Source organism: Struthio camelus, chromosome 1 (assembly GCF_040807025.1).
Source record: "Struthio camelus isolate bStrCam1 chromosome 1, bStrCam1.hap1, whole genome shotgun sequence".
NCBI lineage: Eukaryota > Metazoa > Chordata > Aves > Struthioniformes > Struthionidae > Struthio > Struthio camelus.
In genome coordinates, this window is record NC_090942.1 from 164106788 (window position 1) to 164131345 (window position 24558).

A 24558-nucleotide genomic window follows, 5' to 3' on the forward strand; every position below is an offset into this window, starting at 1 on the left:
AGCTTAGTCCTTTTTCTTTTATTTCAGATGCTAACAGAATTAGAAGGAGAGGAAAAAGTCATAAGCCAGATTGTCATTACACATGTGCATATGACATCTAGCACAATGGGGATTTAGTGAGCATAAATAGGTTACTTGGATTCTGCTGTAATACAGATAAAGTCAACAACAGACATTAGTGATACTGTAATGTAATTACATTTACTATACTCTACAATGTCTACCATCACACACTTAAAATGAAAAAAATGGAGTTGTCATTTCAAGTGTTAAACTATCAAAAACATGACTGATGTTATAATCTGGTCATTTCTACCTTTGCTCTTTCACACAATTTTTTATTCAACTCCGAGATAATATTTTTACTGATATTTATTCTTCAGTGTTACATCAGAAAACAGGTATATCGATCTTTGTGCAAAATGCAAATCTCTTCATCGCAATCATATGAAGAGTTCATAAATGAGTTCTTGCTGTTCATAAAATCAGAACGACGTTCCATTTACATCTCAGATTCTTCTTCCAATACACTTTGCATGAGAAAATTCTCACATAAGACTGCGTTAGATTTTGACCAGTTTACGTAAGCATATCTGTATAGGTATGTTACACTCCTGCCATCTTATGATAATTCTCTCATTTGTCTATTACACCTTTTCATGACCAAACTCTGAACACATTGGCTTATTTACAGAGAGCTCCAGTTCAGGCTTGTGTATACCACAAATCTGGAATCCACCATCTTGATTTGCAAAGAAAAATGAATTTGACAATGTTCAGCAAATTGAGCGTTTGTCTCTTGGTATGAATACATATACCAATTGTATATATTATGAATGCCTTTGTAATCCATATAAAGTAGTATATGGATTTCCACACACACTAACAGCCCATTTAATTTTTAAAAAGCATATAGAGAAATGAGGCTTTACGTACTGCTGAAAAAAACAGTACCATTCTCCAGCAAATTCCAACATTTGTACAGCTTCCTTAGCAATGGAGAGTTATAGTATATAAATACCTCAGAAATTTATCACTATGGCACATTTGAGCAGAGTTTCAAAATCCCCGTGATCACCTTCAATTTTTTGTGGTTTGACAAAGTGTCTCCATTATTGGCTATTCCAACACAGGTGGTAACTTAGAGGAATACTATATTTCTTTAACATGTAATTCAAAAAGCCACAAGACATACTACTTAACACTTAATAGCACTTCCCTCCCTCCCTACCAAAGAGGGTCTCATTTTCCACTCAAAAATAACCTCTGAAAATATAGCTCTTCCAAGCCATCATCCCAGTTTGTGAAGGTGTTAAGACTCAGGTTCAGGTTTTTGTAGTTTGCAGTTGCACAATGTACTCAATCCCCCTCAGATTCTACCTAATTAATGTAAAGTTTAACCCATGACTATGACACCTGTAGTTTTGACCATAACCTTCAGAACATGGTTCAACGTGTGCATGAAACCTCAGGCTATAACACAAGTTTAAAAAGGCCTAACTCCAGCTATCCACTCAATTATGGGAATATATATTACATATGTACAATTACAGGAATACAAGATCAAAACATATCTTACAATCAGAGTAAGCAATCAAAGAAAACTCCAGTAGCTAACTCTTAATAATAAGATTAAATACTTCACTCATTTTAACAATGGCATTCAACTGTTACAGAATTATGGACAAAGCCTTATTTTTCCATCCTGAAATTTAGTCCTTATCTAACTTTTTTCCCCCAAATTCCATCTCAACTCTAACTTCCCATATGGTAGCTTCTCAGTCCAAACATTTTAGGAAAGTTTGTTATCCCTAGAACTGAATCCTGTCAAATTATTTTATTACGCAATAACAGGACAAGCTATAAGCACTTTCTAGAAAGTCTTAACATTGGAAAGTGTTTTATCATTTGAAGAAGCTCCGTTTACCCTCACTGCTTTTAAGCTGCAGTTGCAATGGCTGCATTTTTAATACTGTGCATCAAGCCTATTATGCGCCATTTACATAACATTCAGAAAACTTAGCATTAAAAACGTATTTTATCCAGAGTCACATATTCAGTGAGAAACGAGTCCTGGATTGAACGATAACACAGACTTAACACAAATCAGTTACAATATAGTCAAGAACAAATTTCTTTCTACTCTTCTGCTCTTCCTCATCTTGTCTTAAATTCAGATCACAAATTTCCTCATCTCCAATTCTGTGGAACAACAACTATGATAAAGGATTTGTGTATTTCTACCAACCATCCAGAAGTCAACAGAAATTGGAAAAAAAAAACAAAAAGCAGCAAACAGATTTAGGAAGGAAAGGTAAGATGACTGACTTCTGTTTTTAATTGCAAGAGATAAGAGCATGCCTCGTGTTGAAGTCCCTGTGAACAACACTTTCAACAGAAACGTGGCAGAACAGTGCTAAATGGTTGAAGGTGGTATAGATTTCAGTCCACACATGAACATCCTGCAGATATTTTATCCTTACTAATTCAACTCTATGCTACGACGGAAAAATGTCAATTTAAGGACAAATAACTGCTCTGTAATTTCCTGGTACTTGGCACTAAAATAGTAGCTTGGATAATACTTGAAACAACAGGCAAAATACTCAGCGAAACAGCTTCTACGGATACAATGTCTATGCCCAATTCTTAAGGGCGTCCTTTATATTCTTTTTATGTTGTGAGGTGTACATCAGCAGATGTTTTCAAATGAAAGTATCAGTTTTAATAAAATATTTAACATTAAAAGAACAGATACTACATTTAAGTTACATTTTGGAGGAAAAAGTATTCACAAATCACTAGAAACAAGCAGAACAAACTCTTGGAAACCAAATACAAACCTTTTTTCAAGACAAGCTTTAGCTACTTGCCTCAGGAGCTGTTTCAACCTCCCATCCCATTAATTGTGGGGGCTACTTCAGAAACTCTATGTCAGTGATCAGGACCGACACTGAAACTACTATAGTAGTCCACTTTCAAAATTCTTGAAAACCCATTTAAGCATGTCAGTAGGGGGTAAATTAAAGCTGTATGCATTAAGAAGCTAATAATTTGAAAAATGTACAGGGGCAATGAACCCTGAAGTTATCAAGCACTGAAATGACTAGAAAAGTGTTTTGTATAGTTTAAAGTAACAAAATACAGCCAAAACACTGTTGCAAAAATATATACAAGCATAACCTACTACACAACCTAATTTTAATACTAACATCTGAAGTATAACACAAAACTGCGTAGATAAAACATAACATTGTTATACACACTTTTTCTGAATAGGTTTAGTTATGAGAGGCAGAGCTAGCCTATACTACAGCAAGAGCTCAGGGCATCCTTCTATCTACTCTTCATAAAGACACAATTGTTTTTTGAATATACTTTTGCCAAATCCTAATTCTTCTAGCTGAAGTTTTCCATTCCAAATATTACTTGAACATGAATTTCTCTATGCATCTGCAAAAAGGTTAGACGCTTCAAAGAACAAGATTAAGAAAAAGCATAGCTGTAATAATTCTGTAACATGAGGTAAAAAGGTTTTTCATATTCAAGCTGGAGGACTTGAATCAAATGAAGAATTCTGAGATCAGAATGGAAAACATGCCTGTGTCATAAATATGCCTTTATCATTCTCAGGAAAAGTTACCCATGCTCATTCAATTCATAAACCCCTGAAAACCTCAACTTGTGCAAGCTTCTAGGGAATTTGAGAATCTAGCCGTCAGGTGCAATGAAAATCCCTTACAATTCAAGCACGCTCCGCCTAATGGACAGAGGATCCAAACAGGATCTGAAAATCTGAAACTAATCCTTGGAGTTGAGAATAACTGAAAATAAGGACACCTATTCCCTAAGCTCTCTATACTCCTAATGCTTCCTGGAAGAAAAAGTCAAGCTATTCTCGAACACAAAGACAAAAAGGAAGGACATGAGCTGAGTAAAAAGGCATAGAAAGCAATAAGATATTGTGAAAAAAACATTAACATTTGTAAAATGTTCAAATTGGAGATGAACAAAGGCTTCCGTCAAAGAAATGTAGTCAGTGCAAGGTTTGAATGTTGTCTAAAGCCAAGGATGAGTACAGAAAGAAATATTGAGGCTCTGAATAAGGCAAGAGTCTCTCAGAAATTAACTGATCATGTAATGAAAACCTGTGTCAAAGTTTACATGCACAAAGGACCCAAATTAAGGCAATCTTAATTTGGGCATTTCTGTATTTTGGATACCTGATGCTACAATGACTTTGGGATAGGTGGAAGCATCACTGAAGCACATCTACCACCTCCAAGAAGTAAATTTACACATCAGGTTCCTCAGGGGCCCCTATGTGCTAAGCAGCACATTCTGCATATGCACACAGGTATGCTTTCAGCTTTGTACATGCAAAAGCTCACACTGTACTTGGCCAGTCCACTGCACAGAGAAAAAAGTCATTTGAAAAGATCATAGTTGTATAATACGGCTCTTACGAGAGCGTATCTACCCAGCTATTAAAATAGAATTCCTGACTAACAGTAACCATCTTACAAAATTCACACCTTTCAGTTCTGCACCACCTAATACACATTCTCTCCACAAGAGGATTAAATATATACATTGGGAAATGAAGTGATAAAATTCAGTATCCCTTACAGAGGTTATTCTCTGGCTTCACAGAAGATGCAGAAACATTTATATTTACAGTCCTCCTAAAGACTAAAAAGTTCTTAATAAAGTTTGGGGACACAAACAGTAATGGGAAGTACCATATGTGGCATGCTACCTTTTATTTAAATTGAGCAACTTGAAGCCCCTACTGCACTGTTCAAAGAACACTTATCATGGATGCCAAATTTGCCAGATGCCAGCTACTAAAAATCTTCCTTGAAGATAAACATGGTTATGGACTACACCGACTTGACCAATGAGAGTTAGCGTCTCATTCCATAAAAAGGAGATTAAAAATTTGGGCTAGAAGAAAAAACAAAAATCCAAAAACCAAAACTAACAACTGTTTAAGAGAAAAGGAATATCCTTCGTATTTTGAGGTCAGAGCTTGTTCCAAAGATCAAAGAATCATTAATCAGCTCAGAGCTACCTTTAGTGCAAACAGCTTTATTAGCATAGCATTCACTAGCATTCACAATTATAAACCATTTCTACCAGATCACACACTGGAAGCTACAAACCACAGCTGTTGCCCAATAAAGAACAGGCCCAAAGCAGTAAAAATCCCCAAGTCCCAAGAAGCAGATAGTTCATCTGCCTTCAAGGACTGCACAGCCCTATGCACAACTACATGCATTATGCAATGCTTTAGAGTACAACTTAATCCTACTTAGATGACAGCAGCAGCATGCACAGTACCCTCCATTTAATTATCCATCAGCAAGTGCATTCAATCAGGAAGCAGATTAGAACTACAGGACCTATTCAACAGACTAAGTCCCATCCCAAACATGTGCCCTTGCATAAATCCACAGGAGAGCATCTTAGGCATGGTGTTTTGACTGAAAGCACCCTCTACTCTTTCTCTGTAATTCAAACCATTCAGAATCAGATTCAAGCACTGGATAAAAAGTCAAAATGGTTCCAAATGCAAAATATGTTCTCCCCACTGCTGTGCAAGCTCTACTTGGCCATCCTATTGACTCTTCTGCTGGCTACATGCCTCTTTCGCGTGCCTAGCGACAGAGTATCTCCAGCTTGTGCAGAGAAGTAGAGAACAGGCAAGTGTTGTAACCACAAAGTCAGGTCAGATTCTTTGCCTGCCCTGGTAAGAATGTCAATATCCTCCTACATGGTTTTTGAACATAAGCCAAGAACAGAGAAAGCAGCTTCTATAGATACGTTTTACCTGTTGGCTTGCAAACTGTTAGTTGTCGTCTGTTCACGCTGACTGGATCCACTAAGGTTCTGAATTATCAGTTTAGATTACTGCTATGCGTTAATACAGTGGTAAAGTCGCTCTTTCAAAGAACTATTTTGCAAATCCACAACAGGAATTCCAATTTGATCAAGGCAGCTATGAAAATATTTCTAGCGTGTGAAAAATATTCAAATGATTCTACTTTCAGCAACACTCTCATTTAAATATATTCACCTAATGTTCAGATAGGCTAATAAAAGGGTTCACAAATTCTTACACAATGAACTGGCAGGTTTTATTCACAAGAACATTCTGGAATATCTTTTGCTGTTTTGCCCCCATTCTAAATGTTTAATGCATTCTCCATCCCCAAACTGTATAATAAGTAGCTTGAATATAAACAATTCCTTACACAATACCTTAGAAAGAGTGGGAAAGAGTAGGCACCAGCACTCTCTTGCTAGAGTTCTGAAGAACATGTCAGTACAATCCTAACAGGCATCTGGAATAAAAATGCTTAATTGTCTGTGTATATATGTAAATTTAGCAATACCTATCCTTTTGGACAGGAAATATATGCAGGACACTCTACAAAGGAAAGCAGAATTTCACAGGATAAGCTTCCACACAGAATTCTGCAAATAGTCAAAGCAGCTTTAAAAATAGCAAAGATATCACTCCATCAGGGATACATTTAATTAATCATATGGTTTTTATTACCAAAATAAACTGTTGCCACATGAAAGCATCTTTTTTTCCCCAAAAAGCTAGCAATCTTTTTGCCTTGCATCTCAGCTGCCAACCACACTGCTACTGCACCCCAACACACACATTTGCCGTTACAGCAATGAGCAGCACACACCTTCAAACCAAGACAAATCAGTATCATATGAGGCAGAGGAAAGAAAAGAGGTTTGGATCAAATATTCACAAGGATCCCAATCATCATAATCTGATAGCTGGAAACTGTATAACCTCTAACATCCTTTTTTTATTTTTTGCCATCTCTGAATGATTAAATAACCTGGTTGAAAGGTTTATCTAATGCAAGACATTCTCCTATTAAGAGAAGGCCTGCCAAGAAAGAGGAATTTTAAGAAGAGTGACTCCAAAGGTAGTTTAAAAAAAAAAAGGGGGAGGAGGGTTTCAACACTATAACCTACCTGTGGTAACTTTTCCAGACATTATCTTGGCGTATTCCTGCTGCTCCATGCATTGCTAATCAGTGACCCACTGGAAACTTCAGCACCCATTGAAAAGCCTGGCAGGGTATTTGGCTTTCAATTCTTCTACTCTGTTTACTCCCAATACAAGTATATTCATCAGGCTCAGAAACAACTCCTGAACAAGGGCAGCCACTCAGCAATGAAATGTAAATTACTGACATGTGCTAAAACCTGGACCTGCCACTGCTAATGAGCACATTAAAGGAAAAAGCTCACTAGATATTATCGCAACCTTTTCACTTAACCCTGTGTGTACTGAAAGCCATAATTTACCATCAATTAAAGGACCCGTCTCTAAACAGTGAGACATTATCCAGCAAGCTTATGCTTCCTGCACGATTCTAACTTAAAAACTAAGATCAGGCATTTCACACATTTGTCCGATCAGAAACATGTACACACTAATAGTAGCCTTGCTTTGAATCTGATTAAGTTTTGTGAAACTGTCCAAGAGGTCAGCATAAAAAAAATATACACACATATCTACATACATAAAGTTTACAAAAACTCATGGTGTCAAAACATAGGTCACCAAATAGCACATGATCTGCTGTCAGCAAGTACATAGATTCCAAGGTTAGAAAGTCAATTCAAAGAGCAACTCTCCCCTTCCTATTCACACACACGAGGTACAGAGCCCAGGAAAAAATCTCCAAACAGAAACAGCCGATGGGGTCACAGAAAACACAGGCAGCACACCTTTGCCTTTACAGCACCTGTGCAATAAAGGCCCTGCCAAACATAGTAACTCCAAGCCTCAAAGCTTTTAATGATCCAGACTAGCAGCACTGCAAGAAGCAACCGCAAATTTACTTGTTGGAGAAATGGGAGAAAAAAAAAAAGAAAGCCTGGTGAAAGTATTCCCCTCCACCCCCACTTTGTCTTTGAGGATCAAGGGATTTAAAGTTCTTTTTTATTGTTTGAATATGCTTCTGTTGCATAACACTTGATAAGCACATATTGTGAACAGAAGATAAGGTACTGATTTTTTTTAAACTTAGAGCCTAAATCAGGCACCTAAATTACCTCAGTTGGGTTTGTCAGATACTGTTCTAAGTCAGCTATAAACAGCTTAAAAGGTGCATCACCTTCATTTCCTTGTCTCCTCTTATTTCCTATACCCCACTCCCAAGCTACCACCCTCTTCAGATCTGCCTGCATTTGAACCCAGGTAGACACTCCCTAACCTAACCTGGGACTCAGAGTTATCTATATTAGTTTAAGCACTCTTAAATACGAGAGTTTGGCTTCTTTCACAAAGATCATTTTGACAGAAGAGGGTCAGGAAGTGACCGCACGTCCAAGCAGGGCAATAACCGTCCAAGGAGGGCAATAACCCCAACCTGGACCAGATAGCAACAAGCAGCTGGGAACAGAAATCTCTTAACCAAGCTCCACTGCAGTCAGAACAGCAGTCTGACCACAGGCTAGTAACCTGATCTGCAGAGAGGCTAAACACATCAGCTGGCATTCAGGGAGTGAGAAGCACATGCTAGGTTCTACAAAAAACAGGTTACCTAACTTTGGGAAAACAATTTTAATATGTATTAATTCAAAAGTTCATTGCTAAAGACAACCAACTACCAAGTGTTTTACCTGTTCTTCCCAAAAAACACACTCAAGCACGACTCAGTCAATCCCATATTCCATAAGATCAATGCTATTGATCATAATCATTCAGTCTAAAATAGAAGTAGAGGAAACATGCTGTGCAAAAAAACTAAGCTTAAGGATAAGCCAACATTCAAATGGAATTAAGGATAAAATGAAAAGGATAAAACACATAACAAACGGGAAGCACTTTAAAGTCCCAGCAAATTATTTAAAAGATTTGCAAAATAAATCACTAAGCACAATTAGGCAGCTGCAAGTGATTTATTAATTCCTTATCTTTACCAAAGGGTCAGTCATCATTCCTGTTTTCCTGGCTAAAGGCCTCCATTGACAAATATTGACAAATCAGATAACAGGTCCTAGTGAAAAGTTTTTCTTCCAATACACATTTTTGTTTGAAATAAAGATTGTTTGGCATATTTATCCTTTTCTATTTTGGCTGGATGGATTCCAGTTAACTACTACTGTTGCAGTAGCTTACATGGCAAAGCAGAGATGAGGCCCCACTGATTCATGCATTCTACAACTATAGACAGAAATCGGGGGGGGGGGGGGGGGGGGGGCACTAGCCTGAAGATAATGTAACGAAGTAGAAGACATTGGGTGAAAGTCTAACAAGGCATTAACTGACATGTTAATGTTTCACAGGATTTAACAATTTAACTCCAACACATCTGAATATAACCCTGCCCTGCCTACTCTGCAACTTCTACTGTCACTGGGACTGGTGAAGCTATACAACAGTAAAATGAAACTGGTTTCTCTTCCCATGTTTTAATGCACTTTCAGTAACCAAACATATCTGGCTTACTAATTCTGATCCCCTCAACATGCAGAGGTAACTAGAACAGTTTGCTGTCTCTCAGAACAACTACCCCAGAGATTAGGGATTATCTGCCCAGGAAATGATTCTGAAATCACAAATGAATCCACAAGTGAATCCTGAGGTATTCTGAACAAATAGGTAAATCAAGTCTTATTGCTAGAGAAACTATTCAGACTCTTTTTGGGAGCTTTACATTACAGCAGCAGTATAGGAAATATTGTACAGGTATTGAATAAACCATCCAGTGTAGACAAATTTTAATCAAGATAGATACAACAATCTAAATCAATCAGTAGCATAAAATAAACCCAAATTTTATAAAACATACAGATCAAGTTCTAATATTCAACATGAGTTTAAGTATTTTCTTGAACTTAATTAAGGTTATAGTCAAAACACATACTGTGGAATAAAGCACCCCAAAAAGCCTGTCTAATCCAGGATAATAGGTCATCTTTAGAGGCACATTAGTCAATAGCCTTTCAGCTAACTCAGAAATCACTGAAAATAAAAAAAATGCTGATCATGATCATCCCTAGATGAAGCCCATTCCAGGTCTCAGCAGATCCATTAGGAGTTATGTATCAGAACCTAATCTAAAAAGATTAGTAAACAGCAGATAACACTCCCCTAAAACTCCAACAGAAAAGACAGGTAAAGAAAGGTGTAAATCAGGAGTGAAGAATCAGCAGAGAAAAGAAAGCTAAGAGGAAAAAAGTATAGACTTATCACTCATTGCACCATGCAAGTGTTCAAGCTACACACTTTATGAACAAACCTTCCTCTTTCTCTCAAAAAAATTAACTTATCCCTCAGTTTAGGGCAACACTCAGTAGTTCATAAGCCTCCTCTATTATATTCATACCCCTCAGTACCAAAACCAAAAACCCTTCGTGTCTGAAAACATAACATACAGCTCACACATTTAAGACACTTTCTTAGCTAGTACAGAGCCACTTAAGCAGATAGTTTTTAGCCCTTAATTCAAGACAACTTTCTGCAATTGGTTTTTCAAATATAGACAATTGGTTTGCAGTTAGAGTGAAAAAAAAAAGGATAAGAACATAGTCAGAATCAGGAGAGGGAAAATGATTCTATTTTTCATACATCATTGCTTCAATATAATTAAACTCTGTAGTAGCGCAAAAAAGTCCATTCCACCATTAAGTTGCATTCTTCGTTTTAAATCCAGGATTAATTCTCCCAATATACATATTTTAGGAAGAACATATATAAAACTTAAGCCTTTAGTCTGCATTTAACAATGTAAGACTACTGAAAACAACTCTGTAGTACACTTTTCCTTCAGGCAGAAGACAGGAGCACATACAATAATAAGGAAGCACTGCTTTTGTTGAATTCTAAATCAAAATTTCACCTAGCTTGCCATAAAACTAAAAAAAAAATCCACAGGGTTACAGAAGTTTATTTCAAGGACATCTCTTACCTGCACACTTTTTTTAATACTGTTTTCAGACCTAATCGAATTCCACAGATATCAATGGGACAATTAGCCTGATTAAGAAACAGAGCAGGTGCAGATCCACATCATAGCTTCAAAATTACCATAAACGTTTGTAAATTATACTAAAAGACGACAAATGAACAAATCACACCGCTTCACATTTTGCTTTCTGACTTCTTATTTTACTATTGATTTGCAGTGATGTAGATAAGCTTGCCTGGTTTATAGTGAACTCCTTGTCTGTGCGTTCTGATCCAATGTTACCTGTACAAAAAAAGACTTGCATAGCATTATACTTGCAAGCTTTTTGCTTTTACTGCGCAGAGGAAAGAACGTAGATGTACGAGCGGTACAGGAATATCAGTTGTTAAGGTAATTAGAGATGGAAGGATGTGCAAGAATTTTTCATTCTCAACCAGTCTCGACAACACTGGAAGGAAGAATAAGGAACAATCCACTTTAGAAGTGGCATGACAGATTACTGTAAAGTTGGAATCAAGTACTTCTGTAGTGACACAGCACGTCAAAAAATGAATTTTACAAATCAGAATTCCACAGATCCATTCATCTGCAGTACAACACACCTCATTAAGTGTGCCAAAGTGCTGCTGTTGAAAGGCATCTCATGGGAAAAATTAGATGACTCCTGTTAAACAAAGCTATTTTGTCTCTCTGGATTATCGTATTCTTTAATCACAAACACAGGGTTAAATCATTTCAAACATCATGCAAGCCCATGGTTCAAAGAGTAATAAACAGTAATATGTGACAATTTGAAACTGTATAAATCAAGAGGGCATTTTTGTTTTTTAAAAAAGAGTTGCACATGTCAAAGCTTTTGGCCTAAACCACCTTTTCAGAAGATACATAGCTTTAAAAACACAAGTTAAAAATAAAAGCTTACTCTATAAATGAAAAACAAATACAAGCATATCGAGGCTGTCATATCAAGGAAAGTTGCCTAACCAGGAATCAAGCAAAAAAAAAGTAGTAAGATTATGGAATTTAAGCAACAGACTTGAGAAAGGTGAGCATTTTTCTTGCAAATCACACAAACCTTTGCATAACACTACCTTGCATATTTAAATGCATCTGGTTAGCTTCCCATAAGACTTGCTTAAGATAGCTACCTGAGACTTGATTTTTTTATTTAGATATGCAAGCTCACTCTTGAAAAACTGCTCTGACACATACAGAATTTGCCCAAAAAGATGAATATTTGGAAGTTACAATGTAAACTGGCATCGATCTGCTGTTCTCTAGCATCAGCAATCTTTAAGCAGGACATTGCGTTGCAGCATAAGTCATGTGCTTTCAGCAAAGGTCTATGAAGTTTTCTATAGCAAAGGAGAGTAAAATAACACTCCTACTTTCACACCAGAAAGTTTCTAAGTTAATAGTTCAGATGAGTAAATTTCATTTTTCTGGCTCACACACACTAGCAGAGGAGTGGCAATGTCTGAAGCAAATATCACAATCACAGAACAGTTGAGGTTGTAAGGGACCTCTGGAGGTCATTTTATCTAACCCCCCTGCTCAAACAGGGTCACATCACCCAGGATAGTGTCCACACTGCAGATGATTTAAGGCTTACCCTCTAATTTATATTTTTTCTATGAAAATTGAAGTTTACTCGGGATTAAAAAAATGAATACAAATAACATTCAGAAACATTCTGCTAAGTATACCGATTAGTCACACATTAACAATATTACAAGACAACAGGCAGAACAGAAAACAGGAGAAAGACCAAAGGTAGTCAAGAACCAGAAGCCAAGCTTGCTACAGTGCTTCCTTGATTTTACAAAGATGAATGGAACCCTATCACAAGAATTATTTTGCAAATATAATTCACATCAATTCCATTACATTTTTAAAACCTCCTTTTTTAGGAAGCAACTTGACAGCCTGTTCACCTAGACAGGAACACCGGCTAATCTTTGCCACCAACTAGGGGCATGGTCTTCAATGGACTCAAAGCACCGTAAGGCCCCTCAGAGCGCTTCGGCAGGCAGCAAGACGCAGAGCCTTGCAGGCCAGGGGAACAACCACACAGACAAAGTTCCAGATGCCCAGCTGCTTGAAGGATGCAATCCTGCACACAAGCAGCTTCAACACCCAAGCTTCCAAGACCTCCTTTTTTTCAAACACCTCCTTTTCATTCTGATAGTACAGGTACTGACCAGTTATTACTTGAATCGTCAGGTAGGAAGCCAGCACATGTGGGAACAGCACAAGAATCATACCAAACGCTTTCCAAAAGGTACTACACACAGTGATGACAAAGAAATTTCACGCTCTACTTATGCACAACACTAAGCCATACACAACAGAATTTAATGGGAACGTCGCTGCCCTAAGAGTTTACATTCTAGAAGGTGACAATCCTGCAGTTAGCTCTGTGCAGGACTAGGGACCTACCTGCACACAGTTCATTACAGGCTCAGACATAAAAGTCCCCTTCCAGAAGATGTATATTAGTCCTTTGTTTTATTTTCTCCATCTCAAACTTAGACATTTACAAACATGTGACTAACCATTTTTATATACATTGTTTGCCCATATATTTAGAATAATACATTGATTTTTTTAATTCCACCAATAATGTTAATCTAGCTTCAAAGGTAAAGAGAAATAGTACTCGCTGCTTTGTTCTCCCCTTGCTCATGCTGAACAGTAGTTCCTAAAAGGGTGCACAAGATATGTAAAAAAAAAAAGGTTTTATTATGAACTCCAGCAGATCCATATATTATTTCAAATGCAATCATTCTGTCCTACTACTGCTGCAGAAGGGTTTGGCAGTAGGGGTTGGTTTGTTTTTTGTGTGGTGTTTTTTTTTTTTTTTCCTGAAGCAGTACTATGTCAGAATAGCATTGCCAAGGCTGCATTCAGAAGATAATATTCCAAACTTCAGGTGATGTTTGTAACCTTAATTCTGACCATTCAGGTATCTATTTTATGCAAAATTCTACAGGTTTCTTGGATATATGCCAGATATTGTGCAATTAAAAACTATCGTACACATTTGCAAAAGAGACCATAATACACTGAAAATAGAAATCCTGTGAACTGTGCTTTTTTCACACTTGACTTTGCAAAGGAAGAGTGTTCATTTAATTGATTCTTTTTTTACAATAACTTCCCAGTTTTCTGAGGCAGAAGGGGAAGAAGCTGATTTGCGTTATCTTTTTAATTAAAAAGGTGAAAACTGAGGCCGTTCTGAGCAACCCTACCTCAGAGTCACCACGCAAAGTTGAAGCTTTTAATCATCATCGTGAAGCAAAAGCATAGCCTCAACTACAGGAGTAAGACACTACTAGCTGCTAAACATCAGATGATGCACAGGAGGAAGTGCTGACCCTGGAAGAAAGACTGGAGCAACGCAGTGTGGCGTTCACTTTCTCTCACTCGTTTCTCCCACATTCCCTTCTTTGCCCAGGTAGGAAAGGGAGGGAGTAAAGAGTCACCAGGACCATGTGCCAATCTCAAAGTGCTGGACATAGCAGGGGAAGAGGCCTGGCTCAGCACTCCCATCCCCCACAGCAACAGCTGCTCTGTAGATTTACAAGCAAGGAAGAGAAAATAGCAATTTCAGAAAGTATATCTTTCAGTGACAGGCCAACCAAAAGGCTCATCTTAGTCCCAGGACTCTCCCCTTGCCAAATTTCAAAGGCCTGCTGCAGATAATAGAGGTGTTAGCACTTCTCAGAAAGGGGCTGGATTAATTTTGTGTAATGGGAAACATTAAGCAACCTAACCTAAACACAGAGGTCACTAGCAGATTCTTCTATAATAACATGAAGGAAGAAATTGTTCCTGTAACTCTGTGCAGCAACTGGCAACAAAGATCAACATTATTTTTTTTTTAAAACATGAAGTTAGCTATTCAACTGCACCTTTAGATTTATGCCAGTATTGAATATTATGCAATTACTCTACGAGGGAAACAAATGACTTACATGTAAACAAGATTTACATGCATAAACCACAAGTAACTGCTTTGTCTACTGAATTTCACAACTCCAGTTTATACATCACTTTTTAAAGCACTAAGTTGCACGCTAGATAGCTCAAATTTCAAAAGTAAAATGAGAATGTAAAACAAGATTCTTAGGAACTACATTCACTTGCACAAAAAAATGCACATGTTATTGTACATAACAACTAGTGGACCTTAAACGTCAGCATTGTCTTAAATATTAACATATCCATCTTTAAGACACTGACCTTACATTTTACTAAATCCATAACAGATTTGATACAGAAAAGTGATGCACTGCATTTGTAAGTTATCAGTAGGGACTAGAGTACATGCACCTAAAGAGGTGACTAGATGCATCAACTTTTTATTGAACCACTATTAATAACATGCCAGATATTCACCTACTGAAAGTATTGTCTTTTGGAAAATTCATTTGTAAACAATAAATCAGTCACTGGAAATTCCAGCATGTTTGCGTTCTTCCCCACACAGAGAGCAAAATAAAGTCAGGGTATGGAGAAGAAAAACAAGAAATCTGATTAATACATTTAGAGTACTGAAAATTGCTTTACAAGGACTGGCTGTAGCTGTGCAATTATTCCATGAATCATTTAGGCAATAATGAGCAAAAAGACACGCTTTTGTTCAAAACACACACAGTAGGATTACGTGTGAACTGACCCTCCACATGTTAATTGAGACAAAGCTTTGCTTTGAGCTCATTACTGCTCCTATAGACAGGATGGCAAGTTTATGACATTTAGCGTATTTCTTTCTGAAACTAGGTAGCCTTCTTTTAAAAGTACAGATGTGAACCAGGAAATAAACCCAAGTTTCATCTTTGCTTTCAGCACAAAAGAACAAGCAGTGTGCACGCAAAGAAAGAGGTGGGGAGGGAAGGAAATAAAAAAACAGTCTTGGCTGTTTTGCAAGTTTTGTGACATTTGTTAGAGATTACAGGGAAAGAGGAGAAACACAGTAGACCAATTTTCCTCCTAAATACACTAATCAGATTCTCTGAGAAAATATAAGCAGCCCTCAAAAAATACAATCATTTCACCAATTCTCTCCAAGGGTTTGACATTCTAGAGCTACTGATGCAAAGGGAAGCATGATTATGTCTTGAGACTTTAAATACTATATCTGAGAAAAAGCAAATTACTTTATTTTATCACAGTTTTAGGGAACGGAACACACTTATACAACACAAATATTTAAAAAACAGTACTTTAAGATCATAGCACAAACCCAAATTTGAACATGTTTCTAGACACCACAAGTTATTTTAGCAATTCACTATTTCGAGGATTCCAGTGAAACGAAATGAGAAATAGGAAAGGAGAAGGGATCTACAGGAATATTTGGTTTTGTTGAATTTAGACTTAAGTGTTTGATTGTTACCAACATTGCAATTTATGTCACCCAACAACTACCAGATTACTAGGAAACACGCCCAGTTTGGAGTAATAACTATCAAATTTCAAAGTTCGGCAGGAAAACATACAACATAATAGCATGAGTAAGCAGTTCTGTTTCATTAATTATTCTTACAGGAACTGCCAACTTAAGCCAGTTATCCTGCTGGTGCAATCCAGTGGGAACAGTTTGTTACAAATTAAACCAGGAATCTTCCTCTTAAATAAGGCTCCGGTACGTGAAGAACAAGAAAGGAAAACTGCTAAAATACGTGAAAATAACATTTAAGATCTACCCCAGATTTGGTAAGTCCCATCAAATACCAAGCGTATTCCTTTCAACTTTAGCAGAACACCACCACCATCCAGCAACTAGCAGGATGCATTTGGTTTCACACAAAACCAGTACTCGTTTCTGTTTGTGGGCTTTTAAAATGCATGGTGACTAAGTATAAAAATTGGAGCTTTCTTTCCCAAATAATGATTTCCTAGATGAGTGGATGTTATTCTCTAATACCAAATAACCAACTGCATAAGTATATGGCTCCATACTACAATTAGAACTAAAACCAAAAGGGACATCGCAAAGGAAGAAATGCAGAAACAAGAACTCTTCCACAAAGGCTAAGTGAAAGAGTTGCCACTTTATAGATTCTCATTCCTCATCTGTAGCTTCTACCTTGAACCAGAAAAGGTGCAAATTAATCTTAAAAAGCAGTAACAAATATCCTTGTCTGTGTATAAAACATTTTTGTCAGCTATATGCTCCATTTACTCCATAACAAAGTTCATAACTGCAACAACAGCTTTTTACTGAAAATTTCAAAGTACTGCGTGCTCAACCCTATTCTCAGGGAAACCGCTAGACAATAGCATATACTATAGTCTGCAGTAACTTTACATACACATCACACGTAGTTTTCTCCTGGAGCAGTTCAGACTTATAAGCATCCCCATGGAAGGTTTTGAACAAGTCCGTAAAAAGCCAATATATCAGTTTTTGTAATATATAAAAACCACTGATGTAATGAGGTTGTGAAAAGAATTTTTATAAATTCAAATATGAAGTGGAAACAGCACCCTTTTAAAAAACTCACTGTTTGGTCCTCTCAGAGGATGCAGCTCCACAACACAGGACCTCCAGCAGAGAAGCCAACTTTCAAAGTTCCACTCTGACTTCCTACTCCCATCCTGAAAGTGCCATTCAGCACCTTTTCAGGGCTGCTGCTACAGCTGTTCACCAGCTGTGCTACGAATCACCAGAATGATCACTTTAAAACAGATACTTTTAATCTAGATCATTTCAGTGACCCAGTTTTACATGGCAGTCCCATAAAAATTACTGGCACAAGTGGAAAATACTAAAAGGCTGCTATATATCCTTGGTACAGTTCTTAAGAACTTCTCCCCAAAAGAAAACAACCTACAGTTGCACCTTCAAGATGCAAAAATCCCCAGGCACAGAAGGGGTACATAAGTCCCTTATCTTAAAGTATCCTTTAAATCTGCCTTGAACTGGCATTTTAACCTCTCAGATACCTTAGAATGAATATACACCACCCCCCGGCATCCCCCACAGCCAGCCAAACGAAAGCCACTTACCAAACGTCTAGCAAATTCTTTGTTTTCAGAAAGAAATCCGTATCCTGGGTGTACCTTCAAAAACAAAATAAAAATGTTCAACCTGATTGAACTCTAAAGCCAGACACCAAGTCTGCTAGCATCTCTTCAGATATTAGGGAAGGTGAAATAGACCATTAAGCATTTGATCCCGTTGAATATCTTAACAAACTGTCTTAAAATACTGATTTAGCTGTCCAGAGCCAAACTGTAAAAATCCACTGGTTAAACTGCCTTCTCTGAAACAAAAGCTCCTTACTTGACTGATGAGAAAGCTGCTGTTTGCAGAGAGATTGACATACTCATTTTGGTCATTTCCCCTCTCCCCCCTTTTTTGAACACTTTTGCCACATTTCTCATTGCAGACTTCCATACATATATGCTCATCCACACGCTTTTAAACGCTTCTCAATAACCACTATATTCTCCACTCCAAAATATTTCTAGCACTGATCGTAACAGTGATCCTAAGCCTCATCATAAGCCTCTTACTCTAGTGATCCTTGTGGGAGGATACAGCTTGCCATCTCAAGTGTATGTGACACTCTTATGGGCCTCATCTGCTAGTAACCTCCTAATATATACCTTGCATAATTACTTGAGAAGCATAGAAAAGTTTTCATTTTGCTTTTTCACAATTCATATAAAACTCTAGATTCAAGTCATATATGCTGACAAAGGATAGGCCATGTTTTTTTCCTCACTCTAAGAGCATGAACATCTGGGTTCCATGTTCAGACACTCATAAGGAAGGAAACACAAATTGTTTTGCTTACAGGAAAGTTTTTGGCCCCTGAAAGTACCATACCCAAACGTCTACTTTGAAAGAAATTACAAGGTTGATCAAAAACCACTCCAGCATAATTAGCATCGCTCAAATACTTCCAACAAATGTTATTCAAAAAAATGCTCTGTGTACAGTAGCACTGAATAATACACATTTAATTCACCAGCAGAAGAAGATTATGAACATGGACATGAGTACACAGTTTTTACAGCTGATTCCTGTTAAGCTTGGATCTCTGGCCAGTTTGGATGAAGAAAGGCAGAATAGTCCATATTTACACATATAAGCTAATGAGCATTTTGTAAACACCCTGAAACAAAAATTACAAAATGCACCATTTACCTTCTTGCAAGTATAATTATGCATGGATAATTTAAAACATGACTAAAATTAAGTTTAAATAAAAGCCTTTCTTTGGATACACTTTTCAAAACATTCAAAAAAAACATTAAGGCATATAAAGGGTTAATGCTCAAAACTAATTGGAATTTTTTTTTTCCCCCAGCAAATTTGGAAATGAACTGAAGCTGCTCCCTGGTGTGAAAGCTGAATCCAGCAGCCACCTGCAGGATCAGCGACCAGCACTGCCAGATGCTACAAAGCCTTTGATTTCCAGTAGCGATTTCGGACACATTTAACTCATGTGACATGAACTAACTGGAATAGCATATTCAATCACTTCCCCCACACACACACACACACCTTTAAAAAAATACAAACTCTGGCTTTTCTGCTTTCTATATATGAAACAGCTGCAGCAGATAGACTCATTCAGACTCACAGCTTGGGCCCTGGTTTTCTTAATGACTTCCATGATGGCATCCATGTTGAGGTAGCTTTTGCTGGTGGGAGCTGGGCCAACACAGGCAGCTTCATCCGCCATTTTCACATGAACCTGAAGAGGCAATAGTCTGCATTAACAGATGCTCCCAGCAAAAATAATTACCATCATCCTGAAATATGCACACAGATCTGATTGTTTCAAAGATAATTTACATACCGTAACCACTCTAAAATACACACGGAAATTACAAACATCGACATACAAAAACCTCACACAATAACATTTCATTTACTCCAGGCTTAAGTCACTGTCAAAACGTTTTATTATCCCAATGTATTGTTCTGAATTTGATCAAATAAAATCATGACAAATATAATTTCTGCTTCCTATACTGATCATCTATATGTAAATTCACAGACTAAAAACTACTTTGTTACACAGAACCAGGGTAGCCTAATATCTTAATACTTAATAACAAACATTCATGACCAGTTCTAAGCAGGCTCCCCAGGAAGTTGGGGATAATTAGAGTGAATTGAATGAAGGGATGCAGTGAGTGTCCCTGCACAGCATCAGGTCAGCACCGCGCACAAATTAAAGCCTATGACTAAAGAGTTCAATATCACTACACGTGAACCAGAAAATCTTGAGAATTATTTAAGCAGGCTCATATTTGATTCCTGATCCATTGTATCCTCATTTATATGCCTTTGTCAAACACAGACTATACAAAAGTAACAAGCTTTCCTAACGTTTCACCACAAATAATAAAATAGCTAGGTCTGAAGAAATTAAAATTCTACCTACTGCAACTTAAACATATGCACTTACCTTAGGGGGAAAAAAGTTACAAAAGTTTAATTATATTGGTCTTCAACATGGTTTCAGAGTTCAAAATTATTTTACCTATCTTTTACTTTAAAGAAAGAAAAACATAACGCAAATACAGATCCAAGAACTAGTAAGTTGTTCTTATTTTCCCTTTGTAAGCTCCGTTTCAGTATTTATTAAAAGAAAATGTGCTCTTGTTTAAACTGTGCTAGATTCATGTTAGCTATGTAGTAGCAAGTCTGCCATGTTACTATATAGACTGTTTGACATTTCCAGTGATTACCAACTTTTAAACTATAGTCTGCTATTTTTATGAAATACTTTGTATCTCATCTTCCGTAGTCTAAACTTTGAAAATATTTTTACAGGGTGCTATAAAATGACATTCAAATAAGTGAAATTTAAATATTTTCAGTTTATGAACTTGGAGTTTTGTTCTTTATCACAAGTAATTTTATTTGCAAGTAGTGTGAAGGTTATCAGTATAACACACTGAGGTTAAGTACTGTAGCCTGCAAAGACTATTAGCTTATTGAAAAACACAAAGCCAGAAAAAAAAATCATATCTATAAACAAAGAACAAGTGGCAAACAAAAAATGTTTTGAATGGAAGAATGAAAAACAAATATTCATGAAGCATAATGAAAATATGTCTAACAAGCATAAACCCCCACTGTATGGGAGTCATCAGTTAAGCAGTTGTTCTTTTCTTCATTTCTATTAAGTTTTATGCACTTCTACAAAAATTAATCCTAACACCAGGAAAAAAAAAATAAACTTAACTTGCCACCTAAGTTCTCTTCTGGGAGCAACTCTTAAAGAGATAATCAAGTAATGGCTAATTCAGAAGCGGTGAGTGCACACGGCTTCCTGGAATCTCCACGTATTTCACATTCAAACTGCTGTGGCTTCTGCAAAATGACAATGGTTTAATTTTACTACTACAGAATTAGCCTCACGCTAAAAACACAAAAACAAAAACCTCCAAGTACTAGCAGATAATCTCGTAGAAAGATTTTAATGCTTTTTAATAAGCGCACCTCAACCAATCTAGTAATTTCTTTTGATCAAACACTACCAAGATTAGAACATGTTAACCTTCCTGGAGCAGTAAGTGCAAGAAAAGGCATGGTTCCTGAAAATCCTTATTTATATGCTTAACACTGTTCTTTTTATTTCCAATGTACTTTACACAGCTAAATTAAGTCATTCAAGCTTAAAAATAGGTAAGCACATATGTTTTATAGGACTGAAAGCTTCCTTATAATTATAATAAAGGATTAACTTATCTTAGTATAGTTAGCTGTTTTTAAATACCAAGAGATAACGCCACACATGCACACTTCTCACACTGAAGGACCAAGAGTTTTATTACCATCAAAAGCAGTCACGGAAATTACTGCAACATCAATGGTTTACAAACATACTCAACAGAAAGTGTGCCCACTTTTCCCTACCGTTTTCTTTCTTCCCCTTCTCAAATAAGCACTTAACTTGTTACTCCAACTACTCTTTCTTTCCCATCTTCCTTTACGATCTGGCAAGCTGCTTTCTCCTTTTTGTCTTCTCTAGTCCAATGTCAGTTCAGCCCTGCCCACACCCTAATACACTCACATACAGATTTAACAAATACAACAGAATGGTAGCCTCAGCTATCATCTTCACTTTACCTGATGCACTGTCACAGAGCATGAAGTGAAGTTCTCTCCGGCAAGAGAGAGGTCTTCATTCCTTGCTACTAGTTCAAAAATCCCAGATTTTCCTGGTCCACCGACAGCACACCCTTCAAGGTTGTGGATCCTTTTCATATTAACTTTTTATAAATGACCATGTGTCCAAATGATATGGATATAGAAATCCATTTCTTCTTAGAAATTCATGATACCACCCCTCCTTAAACATTTTATTCCTTTCACAACCCATCTTAAGGTTCATGAACAATATTCCAAGTACCATACCACAAACACATTACAGAACTTACAGCATAGTATATAGAAACATAATAGCACTGAAACCATAGTTACTGGTAAACAGTACAAAAGCCATCATTTGAATCTACATGACAGTCAAATCTTCCAACTTATTACCAAGCGACACAAAATTCACACCATAATCCAGTAAGCTTTTCTCTGCAGAAGCTAACATGCAATAATGCAGTATTTCAAGAGTGCCCAAAGAACGCAATAACTCTCCCTGTTCGAGCACTGCAATTTTCAAATACAGTTTATCTTCAGATTCAAGAGTTTCTGCTTTTTTAAGCATTTGACTTAAATCACAATCCTACGCATCAAAACTTGTCCCCAACTTACTGTAGCTACAATTTTTCAGAAAAGCAATTTCTCCCTTTTCTGTTTTAGCTTAAAAAAAGCCACAAAGAAGTCAGTCCCAGGAGGTTCCTGAAGAAACAATTCTTTCATAAATACTGGAATTGACCCTGCAATCTCAAGCATGAATGGGTAACAAAGACCAGAAAAGCAGACAAGCCTGGAAGTACTGAATGGTTTATACTGTAAATTTTAACCATCTCAGACTACCTGTGCTTCAAAAGACACATTTTAAGCGGCTACAAGGACTTCTTATACCAGGGAATAACAAAAAACTGAAAATCATGAAAAGTCATGTCTTACCTGCAGAAAGGCTGTTTAACTTCTGCAAAAGTAGCATATTCTAAATACATTTCACAAGGACTACTTCACAATAATGACTGAAATGAGACAAAAGATTTACCAAAACCTACTGAAGTGTGATTTTACATACAACCTCCAACTAATTCAAAGATTACAGGCAAAATTTAGCCATCTGAATCTCTGTATAGGTTTGTTACACCTTTGAGAATCCAAACTCAAATCAATAATGAATATTCAGTCATCCCGTTATCACCTCCCCAGCTCTGTGTCTATGACAAATATGCTACTAAAAATATTCCCGATTTCATAAGTAGTCCAAGCATAACAACATTAGAATGATAGTTCCTAAAACAGCATAAACTATTTTTGGATTAAGGTATATAAACACACAACTGAACAGAGACAACTGGACACATTTCAAAGTACAACAGCAATATTTTATAGTACCCATGGCCACAGATACAAGAATCAGCTCAAGCCTATTTGGGAGTAAATCACAAAAAAAATGGCCACCCATTCCTGAGGCTAGCGTAGGTCCAGAAGCCACCCTCATGGCAGGACATCTAAACTAATAATCCTGCCAGATCTGATCTGGCTTTCCACAGGAACAGCTTTGTGTTTCTTTACCGGGTTTCCGGCAAACAGCCACCTAAAGAGAGTCCACCAGGGCTGATTAGCCAGCCATTTTCGGCCTGGATTGCTTCCAAGCACAGCTCCAGGCTGGAGCAGCTTGCAGGGTGGAGAGTGCAATAAGGCTGCAGTAACTGTAGCAGTGACTCATTTTGGAGAACGGTTTATAATCCAGGTACGGTGCTTAGGATTGGGTTTGGCACCACATCCCAGAAGAGAGGTATTCCCAGAACCCAGAGCTTGGCATATAAATACCACAGAAATATCTGCTTTGCAGGAGGACAACCCAGTTTAGCAGGACTGCTCTGAATCAGAGCTAATAAGTACCCAAATTGCCTAGATTGCATTAGCACTCCCTTACCCTGGAGGGTGGCACATGTACTCATTTGACATCAGCATGCTCTTTTGCCCAACCATACTCTGGAATTTATTAAAATTAGCCTAATGAAACCTATCTCTCAAATAATCGTGACAGATCAAAAATAGTGTCTTACATATGTAGAATATATATAGCACTCCTTGAGATACTTTGTTTAACATGGTCAGTCGAGGTAGACTTGTTTCCCAGAAGTCATTCACCTACTGCAGATTGCTAGCTGAAACCTGTATTACATGCAAGTCACATTTACATACGCATGCCTGCCATCATATATACTACACCTTTTTCAAAAGAGGAAGCCAATTAAATACAGGAAGTTGTCTTGGTAAGGAAATAGAAGCACGAGCACACAGGTAGGAATGACATCAACTCAAAGCAAAGCACTAATACTTTATTTCCAACACATACGTAACCTATGAAATGACTGAAGACATTAGGATAAGTTGTAGATTCCTCCTAGCATTATAATTATTCACTGATTCCAGAGCTTGCTTTCTTATGGATCTGATCCAATATAAGTGCTTTCC

At 37.2% G+C, this 24558-nt stretch overlaps 1 protein-coding gene across 3 annotated transcripts in view; it reads right to left on the reverse strand.

Annotated features, from left to right (window-relative positions):
• PCCA (propionyl-CoA carboxylase subunit alpha) overlaps window positions 1-24558 on the reverse strand; it is a 314254-nt gene that overhangs the window by 236307 nt on the left and 53389 nt on the right. For 2 of the 3 annotated variants that reach the window (XM_068928023.1, XM_068928032.1), the window contains exons 5-6: window positions 19562-19675; window positions 17976-18029 (exon numbers count right to left, since the gene is read on the reverse strand). The exons of the other annotated variant lie outside the window; for it this stretch is intronic. In XM_068928023.1, coding sequence (XP_068784124.1) covers window positions 17976-18029; window positions 19562-19675 — 168 coding nt within the window. The remainder of the gene's footprint in view (window positions 1-17975; window positions 18030-19561; window positions 19676-24558) is intronic. 3 annotated transcript variants of the gene reach the window in all.